This window comes from Phaseolus vulgaris, chromosome 7, assembly GCF_051622355.1.
Source record: "Phaseolus vulgaris cultivar YP4 chromosome 7, ASM5162235v1, whole genome shotgun sequence".
In the NCBI taxonomy this organism is placed as follows: Eukaryota; Viridiplantae; Streptophyta; class Magnoliopsida; order Fabales; family Fabaceae; genus Phaseolus; species Phaseolus vulgaris.
In genome coordinates, this window is record NC_143504.1 from 2,811,237 (window position 1) to 2,833,665 (window position 22,429).

The 22,429-nt window shown below is 30.1% G+C and overlaps 2 protein-coding genes across 5 annotated transcripts; both read right to left on the minus strand.

Annotated features, from left to right (window-relative positions):
* Positions 1-1,456: 1,456 nt before the first annotated feature.
* On the minus strand, positions 1,457-4,197 carry LOC137827661 (LEAF RUST 10 DISEASE-RESISTANCE LOCUS RECEPTOR-LIKE PROTEIN KINASE-like 1.1). The gene is made up of 4 exons (XM_068633889.2): positions 3,339-4,197; positions 3,154-3,204; positions 2,755-3,012; positions 1,457-2,655 (listed from the first exon to the last, which is right to left on the minus strand). The coding sequence occupies exons 1-4, from the start codon at positions 4,051-4,053 to the stop codon at positions 1,703-1,705; spliced, it is 1,977 nt and encodes a 658-aa protein (XP_068489990.2). The 5' UTR covers positions 4,054-4,197; the 3' UTR covers positions 1,457-1,702.
* A 3,410-nt stretch (positions 4,198-7,607) lies between these two features.
* On the minus strand, positions 7,608-17,808 carry LOC137827659 (LEAF RUST 10 DISEASE-RESISTANCE LOCUS RECEPTOR-LIKE PROTEIN KINASE-like 1.1). Of its 4 annotated transcripts, none has more exons than XM_068633881.2 (4): positions 16,769-17,808; positions 9,728-9,769; positions 9,199-9,459; positions 7,608-8,860 (listed from the first exon to the last, which is right to left on the minus strand). In XM_068633881.2, the coding sequence occupies exons 1-4, from the start codon at positions 17,541-17,543 to the stop codon at positions 7,911-7,913; spliced, it is 2,028 nt and encodes a 675-aa protein (XP_068489982.2). In that variant the 5' UTR covers positions 17,544-17,808; the 3' UTR covers positions 7,608-7,910. The 4 variants fall into 4 exon arrangements, with proteins under 4 accessions (XP_068489982.2, XP_068489987.2, XP_068489984.2 ...); XM_068633886.2 differs by lacking the exon at positions 16,769-17,808 and adding an exon at positions 10,984-11,243; XM_068633883.2 differs by lacking the exon at positions 16,769-17,808 and adding an exon at positions 10,186-11,243.
* Positions 17,809-22,429: the final 4,621 nt, after the last annotated feature.

Sequence of the window (22,429 nt, forward strand, 5' to 3'; positions counted from 1 at the left end):
CCTTCTTGGCTAGAACAACTATAAATGTCCATGAGATCTAAAATTTGAATTAGAAACAAGATAACAACTATAAATGTCCATGAGATCTAAAATTTGAATTAGAAACAAGATAGAAACCGGTATGCACATATTCCAATAGTCATAAATATCTAAAATTTAGACTAAGAAAAAAATTACATAACGTGTGTGAGATATTTAACCCGCTACATATTAATAAAAGAACTAATGACTTAATGTTGCTTGATACATGGAAACAAGAAGACAGAAACAGAAGACTCTATTATTGACGTTTTCAAAGTCACCTTTGGGAGTGAGATATGTTTATTGTATAAGACAAAATGGAATTACTAAGAAAAGTTACGTGGAGAGAAATTTGTTGAATGGTGATTTTGATGTTAATTCCGTAGCTGAAATAGTCCACACTCCATCATGCACACCACACGGCTTGCAAGTTAATTAAGGAGTTCATCAGAAGTTAGAAAACAAAACACAAGAAAATTAAAGAAAGGATTACTCCCTGATGATTCTAATTTAAGTTATTTATATTAAATCAGTATTAAAAAATAGAAACACATATCTAACATAACTTAACAAATTTAAACTAAATTAAAAACAATATATCATAATAACGTATTAATATATAAAATCAACAAGCTGATAAAAAAATATAAAATCAACAAAATATCATTTCGTAGTTTAATTTTTAAAAAGTATTTTTAAAATAATTATATTATTTTTATTGATAAGTAAAAATAAAAAATAAAAGAATATTTTCGCGTTTAATTTAAAGAATTACAATTATAATACTTTTAAGTGAGTGAGAATTTTGATTGATTGGACATAAAGCGGGAAGAGTTGATTGTGTGCACTGTGACAGCATCAAAACGCGTTGTTTTCTCTGCGTTTCAAGCACATCAAGTAGCCATAAGGTCTTTCACACGTTTGAATACCAAAAGTTAAGGTTTGACAACTTCAATGAAGGAATTGACCAATTATACAAAATTTTGGCGATTAAATTCATGGAAACTATCTCCTAAATCTTGGATGTTTGAAATTTGTATCAAATAGAAAGACCAAATGTTTTAACAAATCGTTTAGTGCAACTATTTCACCAATATTTTCCTAGTACTAATTAAATACAGAAACATAGTTACAAATTCTATTCAAAAACGAAATTTTGTTCTCAAATATAGATGCTCAATTATACTTATCAGTAGTTATTATTGTTTGACGGAATTTGTTTGTTAAGTATAGAGAGTCATTATAAGCTCCTTATTTACTCCCACACACATAGAGACAAAGAGAGGCCTTCACAAGAAAGTTATCCATCAAAATCAACAAGGCATTCAGTAATTCTTTTCCAAAAATTTGTTCTGAAAAACAAATATTACACTGCAGAAGGTTTTTATATAAATCCTAAACTTAACTTAACTTGAGTAACTCTAATAAGTAGTACTAAAAGAACTTCCTTATATGTTATTGCTTTTGTTCTTGATATAGAAATTTCCAAAATAAAAAATTACTGTTTGATGAATTTTATTTATTGTTTGTGTCAAGAAACCAAATTTTCCTTTGCCATTTGTCTTCATAAAGTCAAACTTATTCACCTAATCTATGTAATTTCAGTTACAACTGGAGATTGTAACTGTAACTAAAAAAGAACACAGTAAGAAACTGATTTACAATGACTAGTGTGTCAAAATTAAGCACTGGCATTAGAGGCAGTGGATTCACTGTGCCATCTATCAGTGACGGCTTTAGGTGAAGGTTGTACCGTAATCTTTCTCAATAATCCATTCACATCCGAATCTGGTGAAGGTAGAGAGGGTGGACTTAAATGTTCTTCATCCAGATGCTCAGGCATATCCTTCCCACTTTCAATTCTCATCAGCACCTTCGAAACCTCATCCATAGAGGGTCTCAAATCTCTGTCCCGTTGCAAACACTGAAAGGCCAATTCTGCCACTGAAATCATCATCCTCTTCACCTCACTGTCTGAATCAAAACCAAGAGAAGGATCAACCATCTCACTAAATTCACTTTGCTGAATCTTCTTTATTGCTAAGTTAGACAAGTTTATCTCATCCCTCTGCCTGCTCATATCAATAGCTAGCTTAGAAGAGATCAGTTCAATAAGCACAACCCCAAAACTATACACATCACTCTTGTTTGTAAGCTGGTAGCATTGGTGATATTCCGGGTCAAGGTAACCTGGGGTCCCCATTGGGGCAGTGGAGACATGCGTGACATCGTTTGGGAACAGCCTTGAAAGACCAAAGTCAGCAACCATAACACTGAAACTTTGGGTAAGGAGGATGTTTTTGGTTTTAACATCACGGTGGATGATGTCAGAAGCATGGAGATAAGACAGTGCACTTGCGGTCTCTACGGCAATTTTCATTCTTATGTTCCATGGAAGACTGCATGGCCTTGCGAAATCACCGTGGAGATGGCAGGCAACAGTGCCATTTGGAACATGTTCGTACACAAGCAGTAGTTCACGACTGCGATGTGAAGTGCAGCCATAGAGGGACACCAGATTTGTGTGGCGCAAGCGAGTGAGGATGTGAACTTCGTTCATGAACTGTTCAACTCGCCTGCAGTTGTGCTCATAGAGACGCTTGATTGCAACTTCTCGCCCATCTCGTAGTTTTCCTGATTGTTAAACACCATGTCAATCACTAGTTACAAATTACAATTCATTCAAACAAAATATGTAGAAGTGTATAACATCAATACGAGAGAATGGTTTACCATAGTAAACGGTTCCAAAGCCTCCACTTCCAAGTTGTCTGGTGTGGTGGAAATTGTATGTAGCTTCTTTAAGCTCCTTGTAAGAGAAGAGAGGGACTCCATAGTAGAACCTATTATTTTCGGGGTTTGCATTTGAGCTGGGACCAATTAAATCAGTGTCTGCGTTTCTCGATTGGTGTTGGCCATCTGAAAGAATGTATTTTCGTCTATATATAAAGCATCCAATTAGCACAATGGCTAACAATATCACGCATAAACCTGTAAAAAGGGGATACAATTCTAAGATATATCATATGAAGATTTGGTTCATTAAAATTTATATTCGAAGGTTCTTAGAGCGTCTAGATATATAGTAAACCGTCTAAGGCATTAAAAAAAAAACAAATATTACAAACTTACCTATTACAAGTCCAAGTACCAGCTTCAAAGTTTTTCTACTATTCTTTGGCTCTGCAGATGAAGCAATATTGGAGAAACTTTTTAGTAAACAATGAAGTAAGAAGTGTTAGGCTAACATTAGTATAGAAAATTACGACAGTCAAACTAATCTAATTGCCAATTTGCCATGGTTATGCGAAGCTAACCTATGTGACAGTAGAACTTTTGATCGCTGTCAAGACGACATTGGCCTCCTCTGAGCTTATAGCACTTGTCACAATCCTTAGATAATTCTACTTCAACAACCATCTGAGCAGATACAAACGATAGAATGTCTTTGGTATCAGTCCTGTCCTTTTTTGGTAACTTAAGAACTGAGCAGGATGAGAAAAGGTTATGAGCCTCATGATTATCAGGGATGGTATGACTGTCATAATATATATCATAACCATAGTTAGTGCAGGAGTGATTGAAATAATGTGGTGGGGGTTTCTTTTTCAGGCCATGTTTGCATCGGAACAGTGTTACGTTATATTTTATATGAATAGAATATAAAGGAGAATGGGATGGAAGACTATAGTCATTATTCAAAGTGTCACAGATGTTGTTTTCCAAACGCTTGTGCAAATCGTCATCCGAAATTGAAATCCCATCCTGCTGAGTGATGCCTGTAAGACCAAATTTTGTTCCATTTTTCTCCAGCTGGATCAATTTTGTAGGTGATTGAGGTTTATCACAATCATATATAGGTAGCAAGCCACAGTCTGGTTGTTCTGCCTTGGTAAAAGGGTAATGGAAATACCCAAGATGGCCACAAGAAAAGAAGTGTGGGCAACCTTGGTTCCCATATCCATAACCAGCACAGAGGATGAGTACAAGGTGATAAAAGAAGAGGAAGCAGAACAAATCTACGATAGCCATACCAAATTCCCAATTGCTACAAGGTGATAAAACACTATTTTGAGGAACAAGTGACTAACTCTCTTTACAATAACCAGATTCTCTATGAATGATGTTATGCTAGTGTTTTTAATCTTGCACGGTCACACCTTATTCACAATATATAGATGTCATGAATCAACTAATCTAGAAGAACGTCTTTGATCGGCAAGTTGACTTGGAACATGACCATGGAAGACTTGAAAAAAAAAAGTAAGTGTACAAACTCTACCGTCGGCGCCGGACGATCCATAATATCCGGTATCGAATGTCATCTAACTGACTAGTATAAATACATTAACATAAAAAGGAATCTGCAATCAATCAGTTAATTTCATTAGACAAAACAAAAATATGTTCTTATTATAGCATTAACAACACTCAAATACCCAAATACCGAATATTCACTTCAACATGAAAAAAAAAAAACTTAAAACTTCTATAAATACACCTTTTTACCGAGAATCCACGGAAACGCGAAAGGAATAAAAACAACAAAAGCTGAAAGAAAAAATAGAATCAATTGTTTGGTAGAACTCTCTTAACCCCTTTCAAACACAAACATGTTATTTTCTTCATCATTACTAGAATGAAAACTGACCCACTAAGTTTTCCGGTCAATTTCTCCTATTGACCCTATACAGTATATTCGCACCAACACAAGACTGGAATTGACTTCCAAAATCAACACATTTTCCAGTTTAAAGTTCAAAGGTGGAACTTTGAATGTCAGTATTTACTAATAATTAAAAACAGTTAAAAGTAGAGTGTGAAATTTTTGCTGAATAACTAGAAAAGGAAGTTAAATTTAGCACATGTGGTAATGAAACAGAAAGTGGAATTGGGTTGTGAGGATGGTGAGAAAGAATTGTGTGAAACTGAGGGTAGAAGCATAAGTATGAGTATAGATGTTGTAGAAAACGCGTGTTGACAAAGTCTGAAGCACATTTCATCATTTCAGGATTTCTCAGGAAGGAAATGAGAAGAGAATTTCAGAGCATTGGTACAAAGATTTTTCGATAAGTTCCTTTGAATTTAACTAACTTGATATGATATGATAGAAACTCGAACCTAACCATATAATTTCTGACATTGTAAAGAAAATTTTAATATTGTAAGTAGACCATAATATTCTAATTATCTCATTCAATATAACTATATAAAATTTGGAAATAATATCTTATTAAATATAAAACATGTTAAAAATACTAAAAATTAATATATTATAAGTCTATTCTTAATTTATTTTATTTATTAATTAAAAATTATTTAAAAATAGTATTACCATTATTTCGGTAGAAGTGTGGATGAATAAATTTATCCATACATCGCCTAGATTTATAGTAATATTAATGTATTATTTTATAAATATTGGTGTATTTAAAAACAATATATAATAAGAAAATTATTTTTATGAAAACTTACATGTTTATGAAAGTATAAAAGGAAACTGTAATCATCTCTTACATTACCAGAATCTTAGTTTTAACATAAATTAGTCTTTTTTTATGAAACATTTTCAATCAACAGTTAAAAAGATGTTTCTTTTTTAAAGAGAATACATAAATGTTTAAATAGTATAGTATTGTATTATTATTTTGCAGGAGAATTATTTTGAATACAATATTTTTTATTTTAATAAAATATATAATCTATTTTTTATTACTAGTTAAAGTACATTTATATTTCATTTCATAAAATAAAAAATATTGGTGGTTAAGAATAAATTATTGATAATTATTTTAATGATAAAAAAAAATTAGAAATATCTTTTGTATGAACTATAATATAACAAAAATCATTCATCAAACAAACAAAAATAAATAATATTAGTATATTATGTAAATCATTCAATTTAAAAAAGAAAATAAACTCGATGCTAAAAGTCAATATTGTGAAGTAGTTGTTTTGAGTTATTTTTTTAATCAAAAAGTTGAATGTAATATTACAAAATGCACAATGATATTTTGAGAATTCTTACTGTATATACAACTATTTCGTAACTTTATTATAATAACGTAATATTTAAAATTTCCTAATTAATTTAGATATCTATATTATTATATTACTATAATTAGTTGTCAAATAGTTATATAATATTGTCAAAATGTCTATGTTTAGATGACAAAAGTTATTATACTTACGTCAACTATTACATCACATCTTTATGGTATTTAATAAAAACTATGAGAATCTTTTTCAGAGAATAAAAATTAATAATATTAAATTTAAATTTTAAAAAACTATTAAAATCGTATAAATTTATTTTTAATCATATTTTTATGTATTTTGTATGAAATTTTATTTTGATGTATAAATATTATTCTTATGAAATACTCTCACCAAAATATGAGATTTTTTTTTTACTTTCTTTCAGTTTTTTTTCTCAATCTCAGATGACAAGAATACAATTTTATTTTCTCATTTTAAATGATTTTTTAAAACATAAACTGTGTTTTTTAGTTAATTTTTATAAAAGGTAGACTTTAAAGTTTTTAAAAGAATTAATCGCTGTATATATATCACTTTCATTTTACTTTTGTTTTTATGTATTTTTTTAATCATTTTAATGTCTCATGTTATTTTATTTTGTTTTATTTTACTTCTTGTGAAAAACTAAAAAGCATTAAAAATTATTTTTTAGAATCAAATAAGATGTTTCTGGGTATAAAGAGTTAAGGAAAAAAAAAATTAAACTGTAGAAATTAAACAATTGGAAAGGAAGAAATGAAAAAAAAATCAAAAATATTTATTTCTTGTCTATTTTTATTTAGTTTTATCTCTCTTTATTTACATAATTTTTTAAAAAGTTATTTAATGTTTATATTCACTACAAGAAAATCATGAAATAAAAACAAATTTTTAGATACCAAAATAATTAGTTACAATAGTAACTAAATTAGAGACTATTTTAAAAATTAAAAAAATATTGATTTTTAAATTAATTTCTATTATTATTAAATAGTTTTTAAATTTGTATTTAATTATCAACCAGGTTTTAACTACCAATTATTTAGTTTCTAAATTTGGTAGTAAAAATCTCGGTTGCTAGATACCTTAGAAACTATTTAACAATAATAAAAACTAATTTAAAAATATTTTTTTTAGTTTCTAAAAATAGTCTCTAATTTAGTTAATATTGTAACTAATTATTTTAGTCTCTAAAAATTAATTTATATTTCATGATTTTCTTATAGTGATTATTTTAAATAATAGTTTTAATTTATATTTTTCTTGTTCTCAACTTAAGTGTGTTAGGTAACCCAACAAAATTACTATAATCAAGGAATGTCTCACTGATATGGTCTGGTTATGTACAAGATGGAGACATTGTACCACAATAAGGAAACAAACTCACTTATTATAGAGACTTATAGGAAGCATACATACATCTGGTAGCAGCTCAATCTTTGATTGTTCTCTTGAAGTTACTTGTCCTAACTTCATATTTATCATAGTTAATAGATAAGATTCGAAATTATAATCAGTTTTCCATGTACCAAAGTATTTAATTAGATTTGGGTAATAGATTTAGATTAAAAAAACATATAAACAGTGTCTATATCAATTTATTAAAAAAAAATCCAGTGTTATGTGAAACTCGTAGAACAGCCTAGCAAACGTGTGCCTATAACTTACTCTTTTTCCATATCTTTTTGTACAGAATTTTGTAATATTTGTATCTACTGATGTAGCCTTACCTGAACTCTTTGCAGGACAAGAATGTGCCCTGTAAATAATCATTCTCTCTCTTCACAATTAAACAAGCGATGCTGTGACTCAACAAATAATGAGCATGGTAAAATGGGATTATGGAGGAATAATGATAGAGCAAGTGATTAGCCACTTGCATTAGGTGTAGTACATTTACTTTCCCATTTATCAGTGACAGTGTCTGGGGAAGTAGGCTTCATACTCTTCAACAGTCCAACTTCATCCCACTCGGGTGAAGCTGCTGGTGTTGCATCTGAAACTCCAACATTATCAACATCTATCTCATCCTTCCCACTCTTAATTCTCTGCAGTTCATGCAACACCTCATCCATCGAAGGTCTCAACTCCGTTTCTCCCTGCAAACACTGTAAAGCCAACCCTGCCACTGATATTATCATCCCTTTAACCCCACTGTCCGAATCAAACCCAAGGCAAGGATCTACAAGTTCACCAATTGCACATTCTTGAATCTTCCTTACTGCTAGATTTGACAAGTTAATCTCGTCCCTGCTCCTGTTCAAATCAACAGCAGGCTTGGATGATATCAGCTCAATAAGCACAACCCCAAAACTATACACATCACTCTTGCCAGTGAGCTGGTACCGGCTGTAATATTCAGGGTCAAGGTAACCCGGGGACCCTTGTGGGGCTGTGGAGACATGTGTGGCATCGTTCGGGAAATCTCTTGAAAGACCAAAATCTGCTACCTTGACACCGAAGTTGTTGTCCAGGAGAATGTTGTTTGTTTTCACGTCACGGTGGATGATGTCGGAGGCGTGGAGATAAGCCAATGCACTGGCAGTTTCTATGGCAATTTTCATACGTGTAGGCCATGGTAGCAAGCCAGGCTTGGCTAATCCACCGTGGAGATGACATGCTACGGTGCCGTTTGAAATGTATTCGTACACAAGGAGGAGTTCACGGCTGTGCCGAGAAGTGCAGCCGTAGAGTGACACGAGATTCTTGTGACGCAAACGTGTGAGGATCTTAACTTCGTTCATGAACTGTTCTACTCGCCTCCAGTTGTGCTCGTATAACCGTTTCACCGCAACTTCCCTTCCATCTGGGAGTTTCCCTGCATTTTCATTTCAATGGATAAGTGTTACAATAAGAATTACATGAGAAATATTGAACAGTTGAACTAATTTTAGCTTAGGAAAAAACTAGTTTTAGTTTTTCCTTTACAGATGTTTATGAATAAGTTTGTCCAAGCACACTCTGCTGTATATTCATTGTTTAATTCATCTTCAAACTTTCAAAGTTCTATCCAATTTTCACCTTATATGTAATGAGATCATTTTTTCAGAGATCAAAGTTCTGGATCATGGATCATGTACAAGTTCTAAACTATACAATAAAGTGTTGTGTGTCAAACTATCAATGAATTGTGTAATGTTTGATAAAGTAACTTACCGTAGTAGACAGTGCCGAAGCCTCCATCTCCAAGTTCCTGAGTGTGGTCGAAATTGTTTGTGACTTCTTTAAGCTGCGCGTAAGAGAAGAGTGGAACTCCAAAGTATTCGCCACTACTTGCTCGATCAAGAATCGAGGATGAATCAGAATAAGAATCTTTTGACTCCATATGTCCACCTGAGGTAGCATGTTTTCGTTTGTAGCGTAGAAAGAAAAACAATAATCCAATTAGCATCATGCATGGGATTCCAATACCTAAACCTGTGAAAACGACCCAAGAGAAAATATCAATTGAAGATACTGAGAGACACAACAGAGTGCATGACTGCTGCTACTGTCTTGAGAGATTGAAATTAGCTTTGATTGAGCTATACAAAATTTTAAAGAAATTTTCATCATTCTGGGTAGAAAAAAAGAAATTGACAGATCCTCTTTATTCAACACACTGATGAACTTTGACACTAAGGATCAACGATTTTGAAATCACAAATTTGAAAAGGAATATCAAGTTATGTAAACAGTTCATTACCTAAAGCCAGTCTGGCATTCCCACGCAACCCTTTTTTCGGAACTGCAGCAATTACAAGAAACATTTTAGCAAAACAGCACAGATTTGAAGTGCGGAGATACATTTATGCAGAGAAAAATATAGCACGTTAATGGTTGGTGTTGCACCAAAAAATATTAGACATTAGACAAACAATCAAAGCAACTGAGCTCTTTCAATCTAAGTGTACTAAATTCTAGATTTGAAATTTTAATAAAAGGAGAGAACATGGATTAGGCGCATCAAGGTCACTTCTCTTTGAGCTGTTTGATTCTGTTTATGATATAGGAGAAGGAACTGGGCTAGGGGCATTTTACAGAAAAGTAAACTGTGAAGAAAACATTTAAGAACCTACAATGTGAAAAGTGGATAGAAGCAACAAGTATTAGTGCATTGCATTCATGGGTGCTTGTGTTTCCAGGGTTTTTGTTGTACTATACCATTGCCACAACAAAAATTTTCTCTGCTGTCAAGTTGACACTGCCCTCCTTGGCGATAGTAGCAATCTGAACAATTATCTGTTAATTCCACTTGAATAGTGACATCCCCAGTTATGAAACTAAATGGGTCAGTGGCGTCAGGCAAGTCTTTAATAGGAAGCTGGATCTTTTTACATGCTTTGAAAGAAGACTTATCGTCATGTGTCTTGAAATTGTAGTAGAGATCGTAGTCACTGCAATTATACTTGCTTATATTTATATTTGTGGGAGGGTTGACATGGAGGGTGTGGTTGCACAACACTAGAGTTGCGGTGTGTGCCAATGTTAAAGCAGCAAAGTCAGAAATATGAGGAAGAGTATAATTTTTTCTGAAAGCTTCACAACTTCGGTTCTGCAGAAGGTCATAGAAATGTTCGTCTCTAAATTGCAAAGTTGAGAAATGAGTAGAAGGGCTAGTCAGAAGCTGAACCTGAGCTATGCGTATAACTTGAAACAATTTTCCATTTGGTGGTAATTGGAGAAATTTGATCTTATGTGGATCAGGATCATCACAATTTCGTATGGACAAGAAGCCACAGTCTTGGCGTTCAGTTGTAGTAAAAGGGAAAGTGAAATTGGTAAGATATCCACATTGAAATAAAGGTGGACACGTTCCTTGGTCACCAGCCGCCAAGAGAAGTGCCAGAAACATAGAAAACAAAAGCAGTGATATAAATTGATGAACCCGACTCATGCTTCTTCAATCGCACACTACGTCTGTGAGCAAAATAGCATATAACTAGCAGAAGTTTGTCTTACTTGCTTTTACACTCTTTCCAATAAAACACCACTTGAAGCGCTTGATACGTGAGTTGAATTAGAAAATGAGTAGGAATTCACGGAACTCCTTGAAAAAGTTTCCATGGAAGAGGGAGTGTGAAACCAAGACATTCATACATACGTACATATGTAGCCCTTAGAGGAGTGAGACCAATTCTTAGGACTTTCGACACAAGCGCAAAGACTTGACTTGTCTGTTCATTCTTTACAATCACTCAACTTACTCTGCTTCAAAACCCAAACTTGTGTGGTCCTGGAGGCTTTAAACCGTGTAAGAGACAAAAAGCAGAATGAAAAGCACTTGTGTGCATGGTAATGAGAAGATTAAAAAAAATAGGACAAGTGTGAGAGATGGGGTCCAGAGTGGAGAAGAGTTTGGAAATGCAGTGAGGCCAATGAGGTTGAAACACTTAAAAAGAGGTAGGAAAAAACAGCACTAAATGACGTTGAAAGAGTGTGAGAAATAATAAGACAAGGTTAAGGAGCGGTTAGGTCCTTTTAAGCGGTTAGGTTCACACTTTAGTTCAACATGACCAGTCAACGAGGCCATAGAGAAAACGCGTTCGCTGTCATAATCACTGACTTCAAATCTCTTTGCACCCACCCTCCTTCTCATTTCTCCTATCACCATTTTCAACCAGTTTGCTACTACTCTATTTCAAAATTGTAGCATCATGCGTCTATAAACGATCGTCTATCGTGAGATTAAAGGTACTTTCAGCACAAATCAGGAAATATCTTTAATAGAAAACAAATATTTATTATAGAATTAAGAGTACACTTATTCTCAACCATTTGAGATCATTCATACTTGTCTCAACAGAAATAAAATTGTGCATAAACTTTAATAAGATAACTATAAGTATAATTAAGCCTTGTATAAGTTATCATGGTAGTTTCTCTGACAATCTGCTGTTCAAGTCCATAAAAAACATAAACGGAAAGAAAAGTCTCTTTATTTATCCTTTTTCAAGTGACTTGCCATCTTTTACGGCAATGTGAGTGAGACAAACAGTTTCCACTTATTATTTATTATTTATTTGCTTCTCCATTTCATGTTTATCTTGCGTGGTCCCATCTTATCTAATAGGAAAATTTTGATACCCAGCAAGATGATTTTCAATTTAAAACGTCAATTCTCTTAAGGTGACTTTTTTTTCATTTTTTAATATATTTTGCGATCTTTCTTTTACCACGAAATCTTCTCTTTTTTTTCTTTTCTTCCTTTTTATATCTCTTTATTTCACACACCACAGGGGATGTGAAACAGATTGTTTTAGTGTTTTTAAGATTTGAAATATTTATTTGTGTATAATATAAACTCTATTTATTTTTTTATGATATGTTTGATAGATGCGGACAGAGAAGGAAAAATGGAGAAGAAATGAAAAAGGTATAGCATAATATAAATTACCCTAAGAAACACGTTAGTTTGAAGATTTTATACCCAAACTCCATCCATTATAGGTGTGAGGAAAAATGAAGGGATAGTGACATTAAATGTTAGAACTGTTCCGTGAAGAAAGTAGTCTTCACAGAAAGTGTTAGATCTGTTCCGCCACTAGGCCATTAATGGGGAGTAACATGAGTTGCTCTGTTTTAATAATTATAACAATAGGAAGTTAAATTTACTTCTCTTAAGACTGTTAAATTCTATTCTAATTTTAAAATAAATATTTTTTTTTTAATTTTCATAAATAAATATTTATTGGTTGTGAATCTATTATGTGAATTCTACAAAATTGGTTTTGCAAAATTTGTCTAATGGATGAAATTTTGCTCATCTAATCTCAACTCGAAAACAAAAAGATGATTTCTAAGTGCATTTCACTGAGCGAATAATTATTTGTACAACAGAATTAACAAATTCTTCCAACAAATCTCAAATCCACGTTAATGGACTAATTTTTAATTTAAGATGGTAATGGACTAATTTCTAATTTAATGTGTTGAGTGAATTGTACTTCGTTTTAAGATGGTAAATATAACTCAAAATGGTAAATATATTTGGGATATATGATTTGTATATAATAATTAAAAATATTTATATATATGAAATTGACAGTGTTGAAATGTGATTTGATGAATGGAATGGAAGTTAAGCTAATGCAGGTTTGTGTTCAATTAAAATGTGTATATGTGTAATTGTTTAATAATGTAATATTTGAGATTCTTTAACTTGTATTTAGTAATTATGTGTAAGTGTATTTAATTGAATATGTTATGTTATTTTGGATTAGATTATTTGAGGTGAGATACCTACTATTATGTGTTATGGTATATTGAACCAATTTGTAAAATTGGTGTCCGTACACCAAAAGTATTTTTTGGGTAATAATCTCTAGTTAAACATATTTAATATAAATCTTTGACAAGTCTCTTATTTAGAGTTGAGGTTTTTAAATTAATAATGTTTTAAATAGATCAGATAGATAGAGCTGGTTTGATTGGATCTAATTTATTTGAATAGGACTAACTTATTATGTATATTGACTACAACTTTTTCTTGATAATTTATGAAATGTTCTTTTTTTTTATTGTGATTGTAGCGATTATATAAGCAATAGTGATTATATAGTGATTGTAGTTGATTATATAAGCAGATAAAATTCCATATCAGATAAGTAGTTCTAGACTAACATAGAAAGAAAGTTTTGATATCATATTTGTATATGTTCTTTTTAACATATTATGGAAGTGTAAATCACTTGTGGGCTTTTATAAACATGTTTTTTTTTAAGTTTAATACTTTCACATTATTTATTAATCGAGGTCAAAAATAGTTTAAGTACATATTTCTCATTTAACTCATCGAGATATTTCTCATTTAACTCATCGAGATGTTTTTTTAAGATAAAACTGTAATGGAATTTCGAATTTTAAAGAGATAATATCTCAAATGTGGTGATTGACCCTACTAACCATGTTATCTCAATAAATTTGAAATCGAAACATTGACATCCTCTATGAAAACAAAAACGAGATTCCAAAGATGAATTATTGTTTCCTTAACCCTCAACTAGGGGTAGGAGGAATTCATTCCCCTTGGACCTTAATTGGGGCTTGTTCTAGTATGTCCATTAGTTCCACATTACTTAGATGTTGAGGTCAATGATAATTTAAATATATATTATACTTTAACTCATAAAAACACCTTAAATTAATCTGAGAAATGTTATATCAACATATTTGATGTTTGTTTCCATTTTTATAAAATTATTTTAGCTTAAAAGAACATTGTTTAAATAGAATAGTCGTAAATTTTTATTTTTTTTCATATTTTAGGTTATTTTGGTTTTTTATTTTAAAAATTTTAAATTTTATTACTCCTATTCTTTTAATACTATCACATTTTATTCTCCCCTTACTTCAAAAATAAAAATTAAAAAACTTAACCTGGTCAACTTTCCCGTCCTCACAACATAAAGCATAAATACCCCTAAGATGTAAAGTTAGCAAAGTATCCCAGCTTTCACACTTCAAAATGGTAAAATGTTGAATAAAAATACAAAAAATGACATATGAAGAGCTTCAAACAATGAATTGCTTGTTAAAAGATATAAATATCCATTAATAAATATCTTACGATACTTCTTAACAAAAAAAAATGAATAGTTAGTAGTAACATTCAATTAAGAATTTAACCTTTTAAGTTTGAATCAAATAAAAACACTCAAGGATAATAAACAATGTAAAATCTTTTACGTGTGGGAAGGGGAAGCGGCTAGATTTTTCAAACATATGCATGCTTAGATTTTCATTAAATTAAATTAAATAACAAACTCTGACCAAGAGGGAGAACGCTCTTCTTGAATAATTAAATTAGTAGCCATCAACAAAAAAAAAACTGTACTTTGATCTAAATTGGAAGAATTTCTGAAAAAATTCCTTATTTTCCAATATAAAATATTTTCATCTGAGACTTCATAAACAACAAAAAATTCAAAATTCCAATCAATCTTATGCAATATTACATTCGTACTGGATACTTAATTAATCCTTTAAAATCATCAAATGTTAATTAATCCTTTTCTGAAAAAATAATTAACTTGATCCTTTAAAGATTTGAAGTTTTAATATTTAAACGAGGTCCAATTTAATCTCTCAACGTAACTTTAAATTAAACTATTTTCTCACTTCTTTATTTTATTTATTTTACAACTAATAGTTCAAATCCCAGCCTAATAGTGGCCCAGTCTAGTAACTTCGGCCCATTATTGTGAAACTGACAGTATTAGGCCCACTCAAGTACTATATATATATATAGTATATTGTTATAAAGTAGTTCATATGTTCTTTTCCATTAAAAGCAGTATCAAATACAAATATATTTTTAACTGAAAATCAAATGTTGAAATGTTGACTCATCTTAATATCTATTGTACGCAACAACAAAAAATATGATTTTTTAAATACAGTATAAATTCTGAGAAATGGAAAACAAATTACAATACGAAGTCCGATTTTTATGAGCTCTAAAAATAATATCTAGAAAATAAATATTTTTTTGGTTATATTTTGAAAATTTTGTCATATTTTTTGACATCTTGCTAGGTTTTGAAAGCTTATTCAACAGTAATAAATAGTAATAACAGATTGGTATAATTAATGAAACTTATGCTTATTGGCTTATTTTAAAAAATATACTTCACATTTTATAAATAAAAAGTTATATGACCGACCAATTAGTTTTTGCGCAGCAAAAAAAATTTGTTCAACAATTTTATTTATACAAGTAATTATATTTATACGAGTGTTTTTTTATTCGATAGTACAAAAGTTAACTTTTTAAAAATACAAGAGTTTAATTTAATAGCCTTGATCGTGTTTTAGTAAGTTTCTAAAACAATAAAATGTTTGATGACGTACATAATCCTTAACATATTTTTATTAATATCTTCATATTTCTCAATAATATTGCCCATACCAAGATATATGCATATGCATTGAAAAATAGCCAATGGGAGCAGCACCCTAAATAATTGATATCGCATCAATCTTGGAATTGAGAAAAAAATTAAAGCCCAAGCAGTGGTTTGGAATATTCAAAATATGTTCTAAGTCAACTATTTTATTGATACAGAAGGAACTCTTTTTTATTTCAAAGATGTACTGACATTATTAATTATTTATTTTGGTACATGTGCAGATACATTAATTTAAGTTATAACCAATACGAATAATGTTTTTCATTAACAATATTCTAGTAATAATTAACACAATATTATGGCTTTGACTTATTACCTTAGGGTAGATATTTTCACTTCACTCACATACCCATCATCATTGAAGATTGAAGTAGTATTTTAAACCCTATTACAGGTTGAACCTGCGTTTCATAGTCTCAATTCTGCAGTTTTGTTTGCCACAGACAACTCGCTACAAACCAAGAAGACACACTAAATGCAAACATATACCACTTCTATTTTCTTTTCTAGTGTTCCAGTCTCCTTTCAGACAGGAAATTCACTTTTGTAACATGCTTAATTATCCTTAAAACTACGTTTGAGTACTGAATCTTGGTCTAAAAACTAGGTTCTGTAAATGCAAAGTATTTGCAAATCTATTAAATCGGTAAATGTAGTTCCAAAATTCAATATTTTAGTAGACACTGCAATTATGCAGATTGACATGAAGTTAGCATGTTGTCCCTTTTTAGTTGCGATGTCTTTCAATGAAATAAATGGCATCCATTCACTCTATTCACAGTAAAAATAAATTGGAAAAGTGCAAAAGGTTAATCAAGAGAAGAAGAGTGACTGACCTGGATCATCCCCACATTTGGCAGAATGAACTCTGTCAGTGCAATAACATCTGAAAGTGAACATAGCTGAATCGAAACCGCACCTTCCTCCGGTGCTGTTGCAGACGCTGCAGTTACCCGCAGTCCACGACAGCAAGAACCCTTTTCTCAACGCTTCACCTACCCCTTCTAATCCATCTTCCACCACCGTATCCACCGCCCCACCCTTGCAATTCTTTGCCACAAAGCTTATATTTGTATCCCTTTTATCCAATGCCAAAACTGAACTCGTTTCGTTTTCTGCAGAACACCCAACTCTCTGCTCGTCAAGCGAAGGTGCGTCACAGCCGTAGAACAATACCACATCCGTTTGATTGGGAGCAACACGTAACACGTTAGTAGGAGGAAGAGTGAGATTCTGAGTTGGAGCAAGACAAGCTTTGGTGGTGTTTGATTGCAAAGTTGAGAAGGCAGCATTGGAGACTCGCAGGGATTGGTTTTGGTAGAAAATTTGACGAATGAAGTATTGGGTGTGAGAGAGATTGAGGATAGGGAAGCCATGTGGAGAACAAGATATTGCAAAACCAGGGCTCCCACAATAAGGCTCTTGTGTTCCTTGGATGTAAAAAGGAAAGCTTATATTTTGGGTGTTGTTGGGGCAGGTTTTGGGTGCACATGCAGTGAATTTAGGGTCGATTTGAGAGGAAGTGATTTGGGCAAGGAGGTGGAAGATGATGATGCAGGAATGGGTGATGGGAGAAGAGAGGATAAAAAAATGGGTGTTTTGGTTGATCATGTTGGAGGGTTTTGTTTGTAGTTGTGGATGGAGATGATTGAAGATTGGTTATACGAAAAAGTTTGAACAGCGAGGATAATGGCGGCCAAAGGCTAAGGGGTTTGACCATGAAAGTTGGAATTGGGAGTGGATGCTTCTGACATCTTTGAGTGAAAAGGAATTGTCTAGTTGTCTCTTCGTCTTATCTCTGAATTCATCGTCTATCTCTCCACATACAAAAATGACCAATTTCAGAAAAAGGGAACAAGTTGAAAAGGTTGACCCCATTGCCCACTCTCTCACCACTTGTTTAATTGATTTCGACTTCGACTTGGCTGTGACGAGATGGTTGACGTTAGAGAGAGAGTTACAGAGAAATATTAATGCCTTTAAAGTGCTGAAATGTCTAAGTTGTTCTGCTAATCTTGACCACAAAATCTCCTGTCAAATAAATTTATCAATACAGTACATATAAAATAGAGACCAGACATATGGTTTGACACTAATGTTTTATACTAAAATAAGAGTTTTGCTTTTCATAATTTACCTTATTTTTCATATATCTTCTCTTTATATTGGGATTAGGAAAAAAAAATGAGATGGTTTAGATTGTGATTTGTTAGTGTAGATTTGTGAATTTTTTTTATTGAATTTTATGATTGATGTGATGATTAGATGAAAGTTTATGAGTGATTTAATAGATATAATAGATTTAAAGTAATTATAAATAATTTAATATAAAAATTTTAAAAATAAAATAAATTAAAAATCAATAAATAATAATAATAATACATATTAATAATTAAATTTAAATTTCTTTTTATTTATTATTTTAATTATTTATTTTATTATAATATAAAAATATATATTAAGTATTATACTTATATTTATATTAAAATATAATTTTTATTTATAATTAATTTAAAAAAATCAACTTTCTCCACGAATCTTCACATCATTAAAAAAAAGTAAAAACCATTATTTTTTTCATAATTTTTGATTTATTCATTTCTTTATCTTTTTCCTCCTAAAAACAAACAGATTCATAAATTTTGCTGGCAACATGATTGATGTGAAATTTTAATTTTGATTAATTAATCATGTTAAAAATATTATCTAAATTTTATCCAATAAAATATTATATATATATATATATATATGTGTGTGTGTGTGTGTGTATAATGTGAGAAATGGAAGTGTTGGATGAGATGTTAATTAAAGGAAAAGGGTGCTATAACATAGTGTTATGTTAATGATTCTCTTTTATGAATTACCTTTGGTGATGAGCTCAGAGTGAAGATTTGCATTGAAAGTTGAATAAATTTTAAAGTTGAATAAATTTTTATAATTTCCCAAATTGCCCAACTCATTAATAATCACGGGATATTTGAAATGGTGATAGTTATTCAGATCTGATTTGTTAATTTGTGGGTAATATTATAATATATCATTAGTGTACGGATATTAACTCGAGAAAAATTGAGAATTCACACTACGCAAAATTACTCGTTTACAAAACTTTAACTCATTAATTACTTGTCACAAGCAGGTAACGTGATTTATATAGATGGAATCTTGTGTAAATTTCTACCTATTTAAAATTATCTTATTAAGTATTAACATCTCAATTATATATATATATACTTCCATCCATTCATAATAATTAAAAGAAGGATAACTATAAAATCATTGAAAAGTATAAAGATCTTTGTGGAGATCCTCTTCATAAAAATAATTAATTCATTTTTTGAAGTTTACACCTAGTATTATGATTTCTAGTAGATAAAAGATCTCTGATCTTTTTTATAAGAATTTATATGTCATTTAATTTATATTTGGCCTGTGTTCACCAATTTTAATTGTGAATAAAAATGGATGTTATGATTAAGGAAAATTGTATTGGATTAGCTTTAGTAATTGTGGGTCAAATCTAAAGTATTGTAGCATTTTAAATATGCCTTAGCCTCTTGACCAAAGAAAGTAACTGACCAATTTATAAATTAGGGACAATGACACACATTTGACCCAAAACAATGGAAGACCAAATGATACAGATGCGTAAAAAAGTAAGCGTGTTTCAATTGAGTACAGTTAGAGGGGTAAAATTTTGAAGAAAATAAAAAGATATTTTTTTCTATTTTTCAAAAATGTTTTTATTTAATTTAAATAAAGAATTATAAACAATATCAAGTTATGTTTTCAGCTATCACAAAATTGAACGTAACAATTGCTTGGATGATGAATTAAAGAAAAAGTTTATTGACTATTCACATTCAAAGCAATCTCTGGTTTCACGGTGATTATGGGTTGGGCTTTGCACTATTCTGTGCGTTGAAGTTGTTTATTTTCTAAGTATGAATTTTGGTTATTTTGACTTCAAACGATGCATGCAGTTTTTGCTCTTGACAAATGAGCTACAAAAACAGTTTACTTTGATTATTATAAAGTTACATATAATTTATAAATAAGTCAAACCGTATGAGGGTATGTTTGTTCAAGATTAGATGGATATCCCTCTACGAAAGTGATGCACACCATCAAAATGGACTCTCTTTCAGATGGTCTCCCTCACATGCATTTCACTTCCATTTCCACCACACATTTTCTCTCTTTGTAACTCAACTTTAAATCTAAAATTGATAGGTATAAACATCAAGAAATGTGTTGAAAATATCATATCACTTAAAAGATAAAAACATTTCATGACAGATAAATAGATATAGATCTTATTTTATAAAATGTTCTTACAAGACCTTATAAACAATTAATTTTTTCTTTTTCTCCTCTCGACTTCTCGGTCTCTTGCTGGTTATTTAGGTTTTTGGTTTTTGAATCAACTGACATGGATTCTTGGTTATGGGGCTTGAGCTTGCTATCGACTACTGGATTTGAACTACCACTCAGTTATTGGATTCAGGCTCACTCTCAGTTGAATGTGTGTACCGGTGTTTCGATGATAAAGTCATAATTATTTCTTAATTATCAGATAAAAACACTTTTTTTATCGATTAAACAGATCACCTATTTATAATGTTCATTGTTGAGTTTTGTCTTGATTGATTGAACTTTTATATTATTTCACACCTTACCGTTACTATATATATTAATGTTTTGAACTATTTTATTGAGTCTTAATACAATATCATCTTATTTTATTGTTTATTTATATTATTTTAACTTTATTTAATTTTTATGCGTTAGCAATCTTTTAGACTTTTCGACTTCTCTATTTAACGACTACATAAACCATTTTATAATGTCAACGTGGATTTAAAATTAATTTCTTAATACTCCCAAAATAACTACTTTCACAAAATCTCCCTTTTTTTTCTGCTTGCAAAATTACTCTTCTAGCAATACAACCTGAGCGTATCATAACTCTCCTGACTTGGTTTGGTCTACAGGCCCAATCACCAATGACCCAATCATCATCACATTAGCAATGACCCAAACAAATTTAAACAAACGTATGAAAATGTTCAGCATTGTAAATAAAAGTAAAAAATATTAATTATATATATATATATATCATTTTATCCTGTATATCAGAAGAGTTTAAAATTATTTTTCATTGTGGATGCAGTGACCACTTTTAGAAGAGCTACAAATATATTTTTCCAAATTTTATATTACCTCACCTACTTATCTAGTCCATTTTTTCAATGTACTTAATTACATAATTGAAAAATATTATCTCTTTAACTTCTAATAACAATAAGAAAAACCTCACCATAAATATTTTAATATTTTTTTATTTATTAAATAATAACAATGCTTAAAGCATAAACATAAATAATAATTCTTAAAATAGAAGAACGTTAAAATTGGTAAAGATCTCGATTATAGATAAGAATATTTTTTTATGATATAACTGGATAGAAAACTTATTTTATAAATTGATTTTACAAGTTTTAGTTAAACTTAAAATTTATTTTTTAATAAAAATAATACATAAATAAATTTTACAGTATAGTGATAAAATATAATTTCAAACATATCACTTAATATTTAATGATTAAATATATTTATTGTAATGGCATTATGTGATATGAAGTATTTAAATTTTTTTTATAAAAATAAATAAATTAAATTAAATGAAGTATTTTAGGTCTCTCAATCCTTATTAAAAAAAATATGTACATAATCAATGGTAAAAGTATGTATATAATCAATTTTGAAGTATTTAATTGTAATATATATATATATATATATATATATATAATCAACGGTAAAAGTAATTTTTTATAGAAAAAAAATTAAGTAAAGGTTTTTAGTACATAATTAAGTTGGATTTAACTTATTGAGTTTGAAATTTGTAAAGTTATTATTTACTTTATTTTAGGTAAACGTAATGAACAAAACTTCACTCAATTCAGTTTACTCCATAAATCCCGTAGAATATAATTAGGTTCAGTTAGATGATTTTATAGTATCACCCCAACGCAACGCATTTCAAACTCTAACATTATTTTCTAATAATCGAAAATAATACTTTTTTTTATAATTTTCTTTCTTCTCTATATATATGTTGGAATAATATAAAAATTTTGTACTTATTTATGATTGTATTTTTTTTATTACTTGTCTTATTCTATATCTGGACTTAACAATCCATTTTTTTTCCTTTTGTCTCTTCTTTCAACTAAAATAAAGCATTGAATTATTAATATTATTATTATCGGAAAAAATAAAATTAAAAAAATAATTTATATAATAATTATTAAAATGAAAAAATAATTGCCAAAATTTATATTAAAGTTACAAAAAATATACATAAATAATAATTTATAATATTTTTTATACATAAAAAATAGTCATAGAAGCAAGTTTTTTTTCATTTTATAATATTATAATTATATAATATGACTATTTGTAATTTTTCATCAAAATAAATGTTACTATTGTAT

What these genes read in the sequence shown, in the direction of transcription:
- LOC137827661 (XM_068633889.2), bottom strand. Translation starts at nt 4,053, where the DNA reads ATGGCTATCGTAGATTTGTTCTGCTTCCTCTTCTTTTATCACCTTGTA. An exon ending in AAAGTTCTACTGTCACATAG is followed by an intron (nt 3,205 to 3,338) that starts GTTAGCTTCGCA and finishes CTTCATCTGCAG; the next exon opens with AGCCAAAGAATAGTAGAAAA. An exon ending in CTTTGGAACCGTTTACTATG is followed by an intron (nt 2,656 to 2,754) that starts GTAAACCATTCT and finishes TTTAACAATCAG; the next exon opens with GAAAACTACGAGATGGGCGA.
- LOC137827659 (XM_068633881.2), bottom strand. Translation starts at nt 17,543, where the DNA reads ATGATCAACCAAAACACCCATTTTTTTATCCTCTCTTCTCCCATCACC. An exon ending in CAAATGTGGGGATGATCCAG is followed by an intron (nt 9,770 to 16,768) that starts GTCAGTCACTCT and finishes TAATTGCTGCAG; the next exon opens with TTCCGAAAAAAGGGTTGCGT. An exon ending in GAATGCCAGACTGGCTTTAG is followed by an intron (nt 9,460 to 9,727) that starts GTAATGAACTGT and finishes TCGTTTTCACAG; the next exon opens with GTTTAGGTATTGGAATCCCA.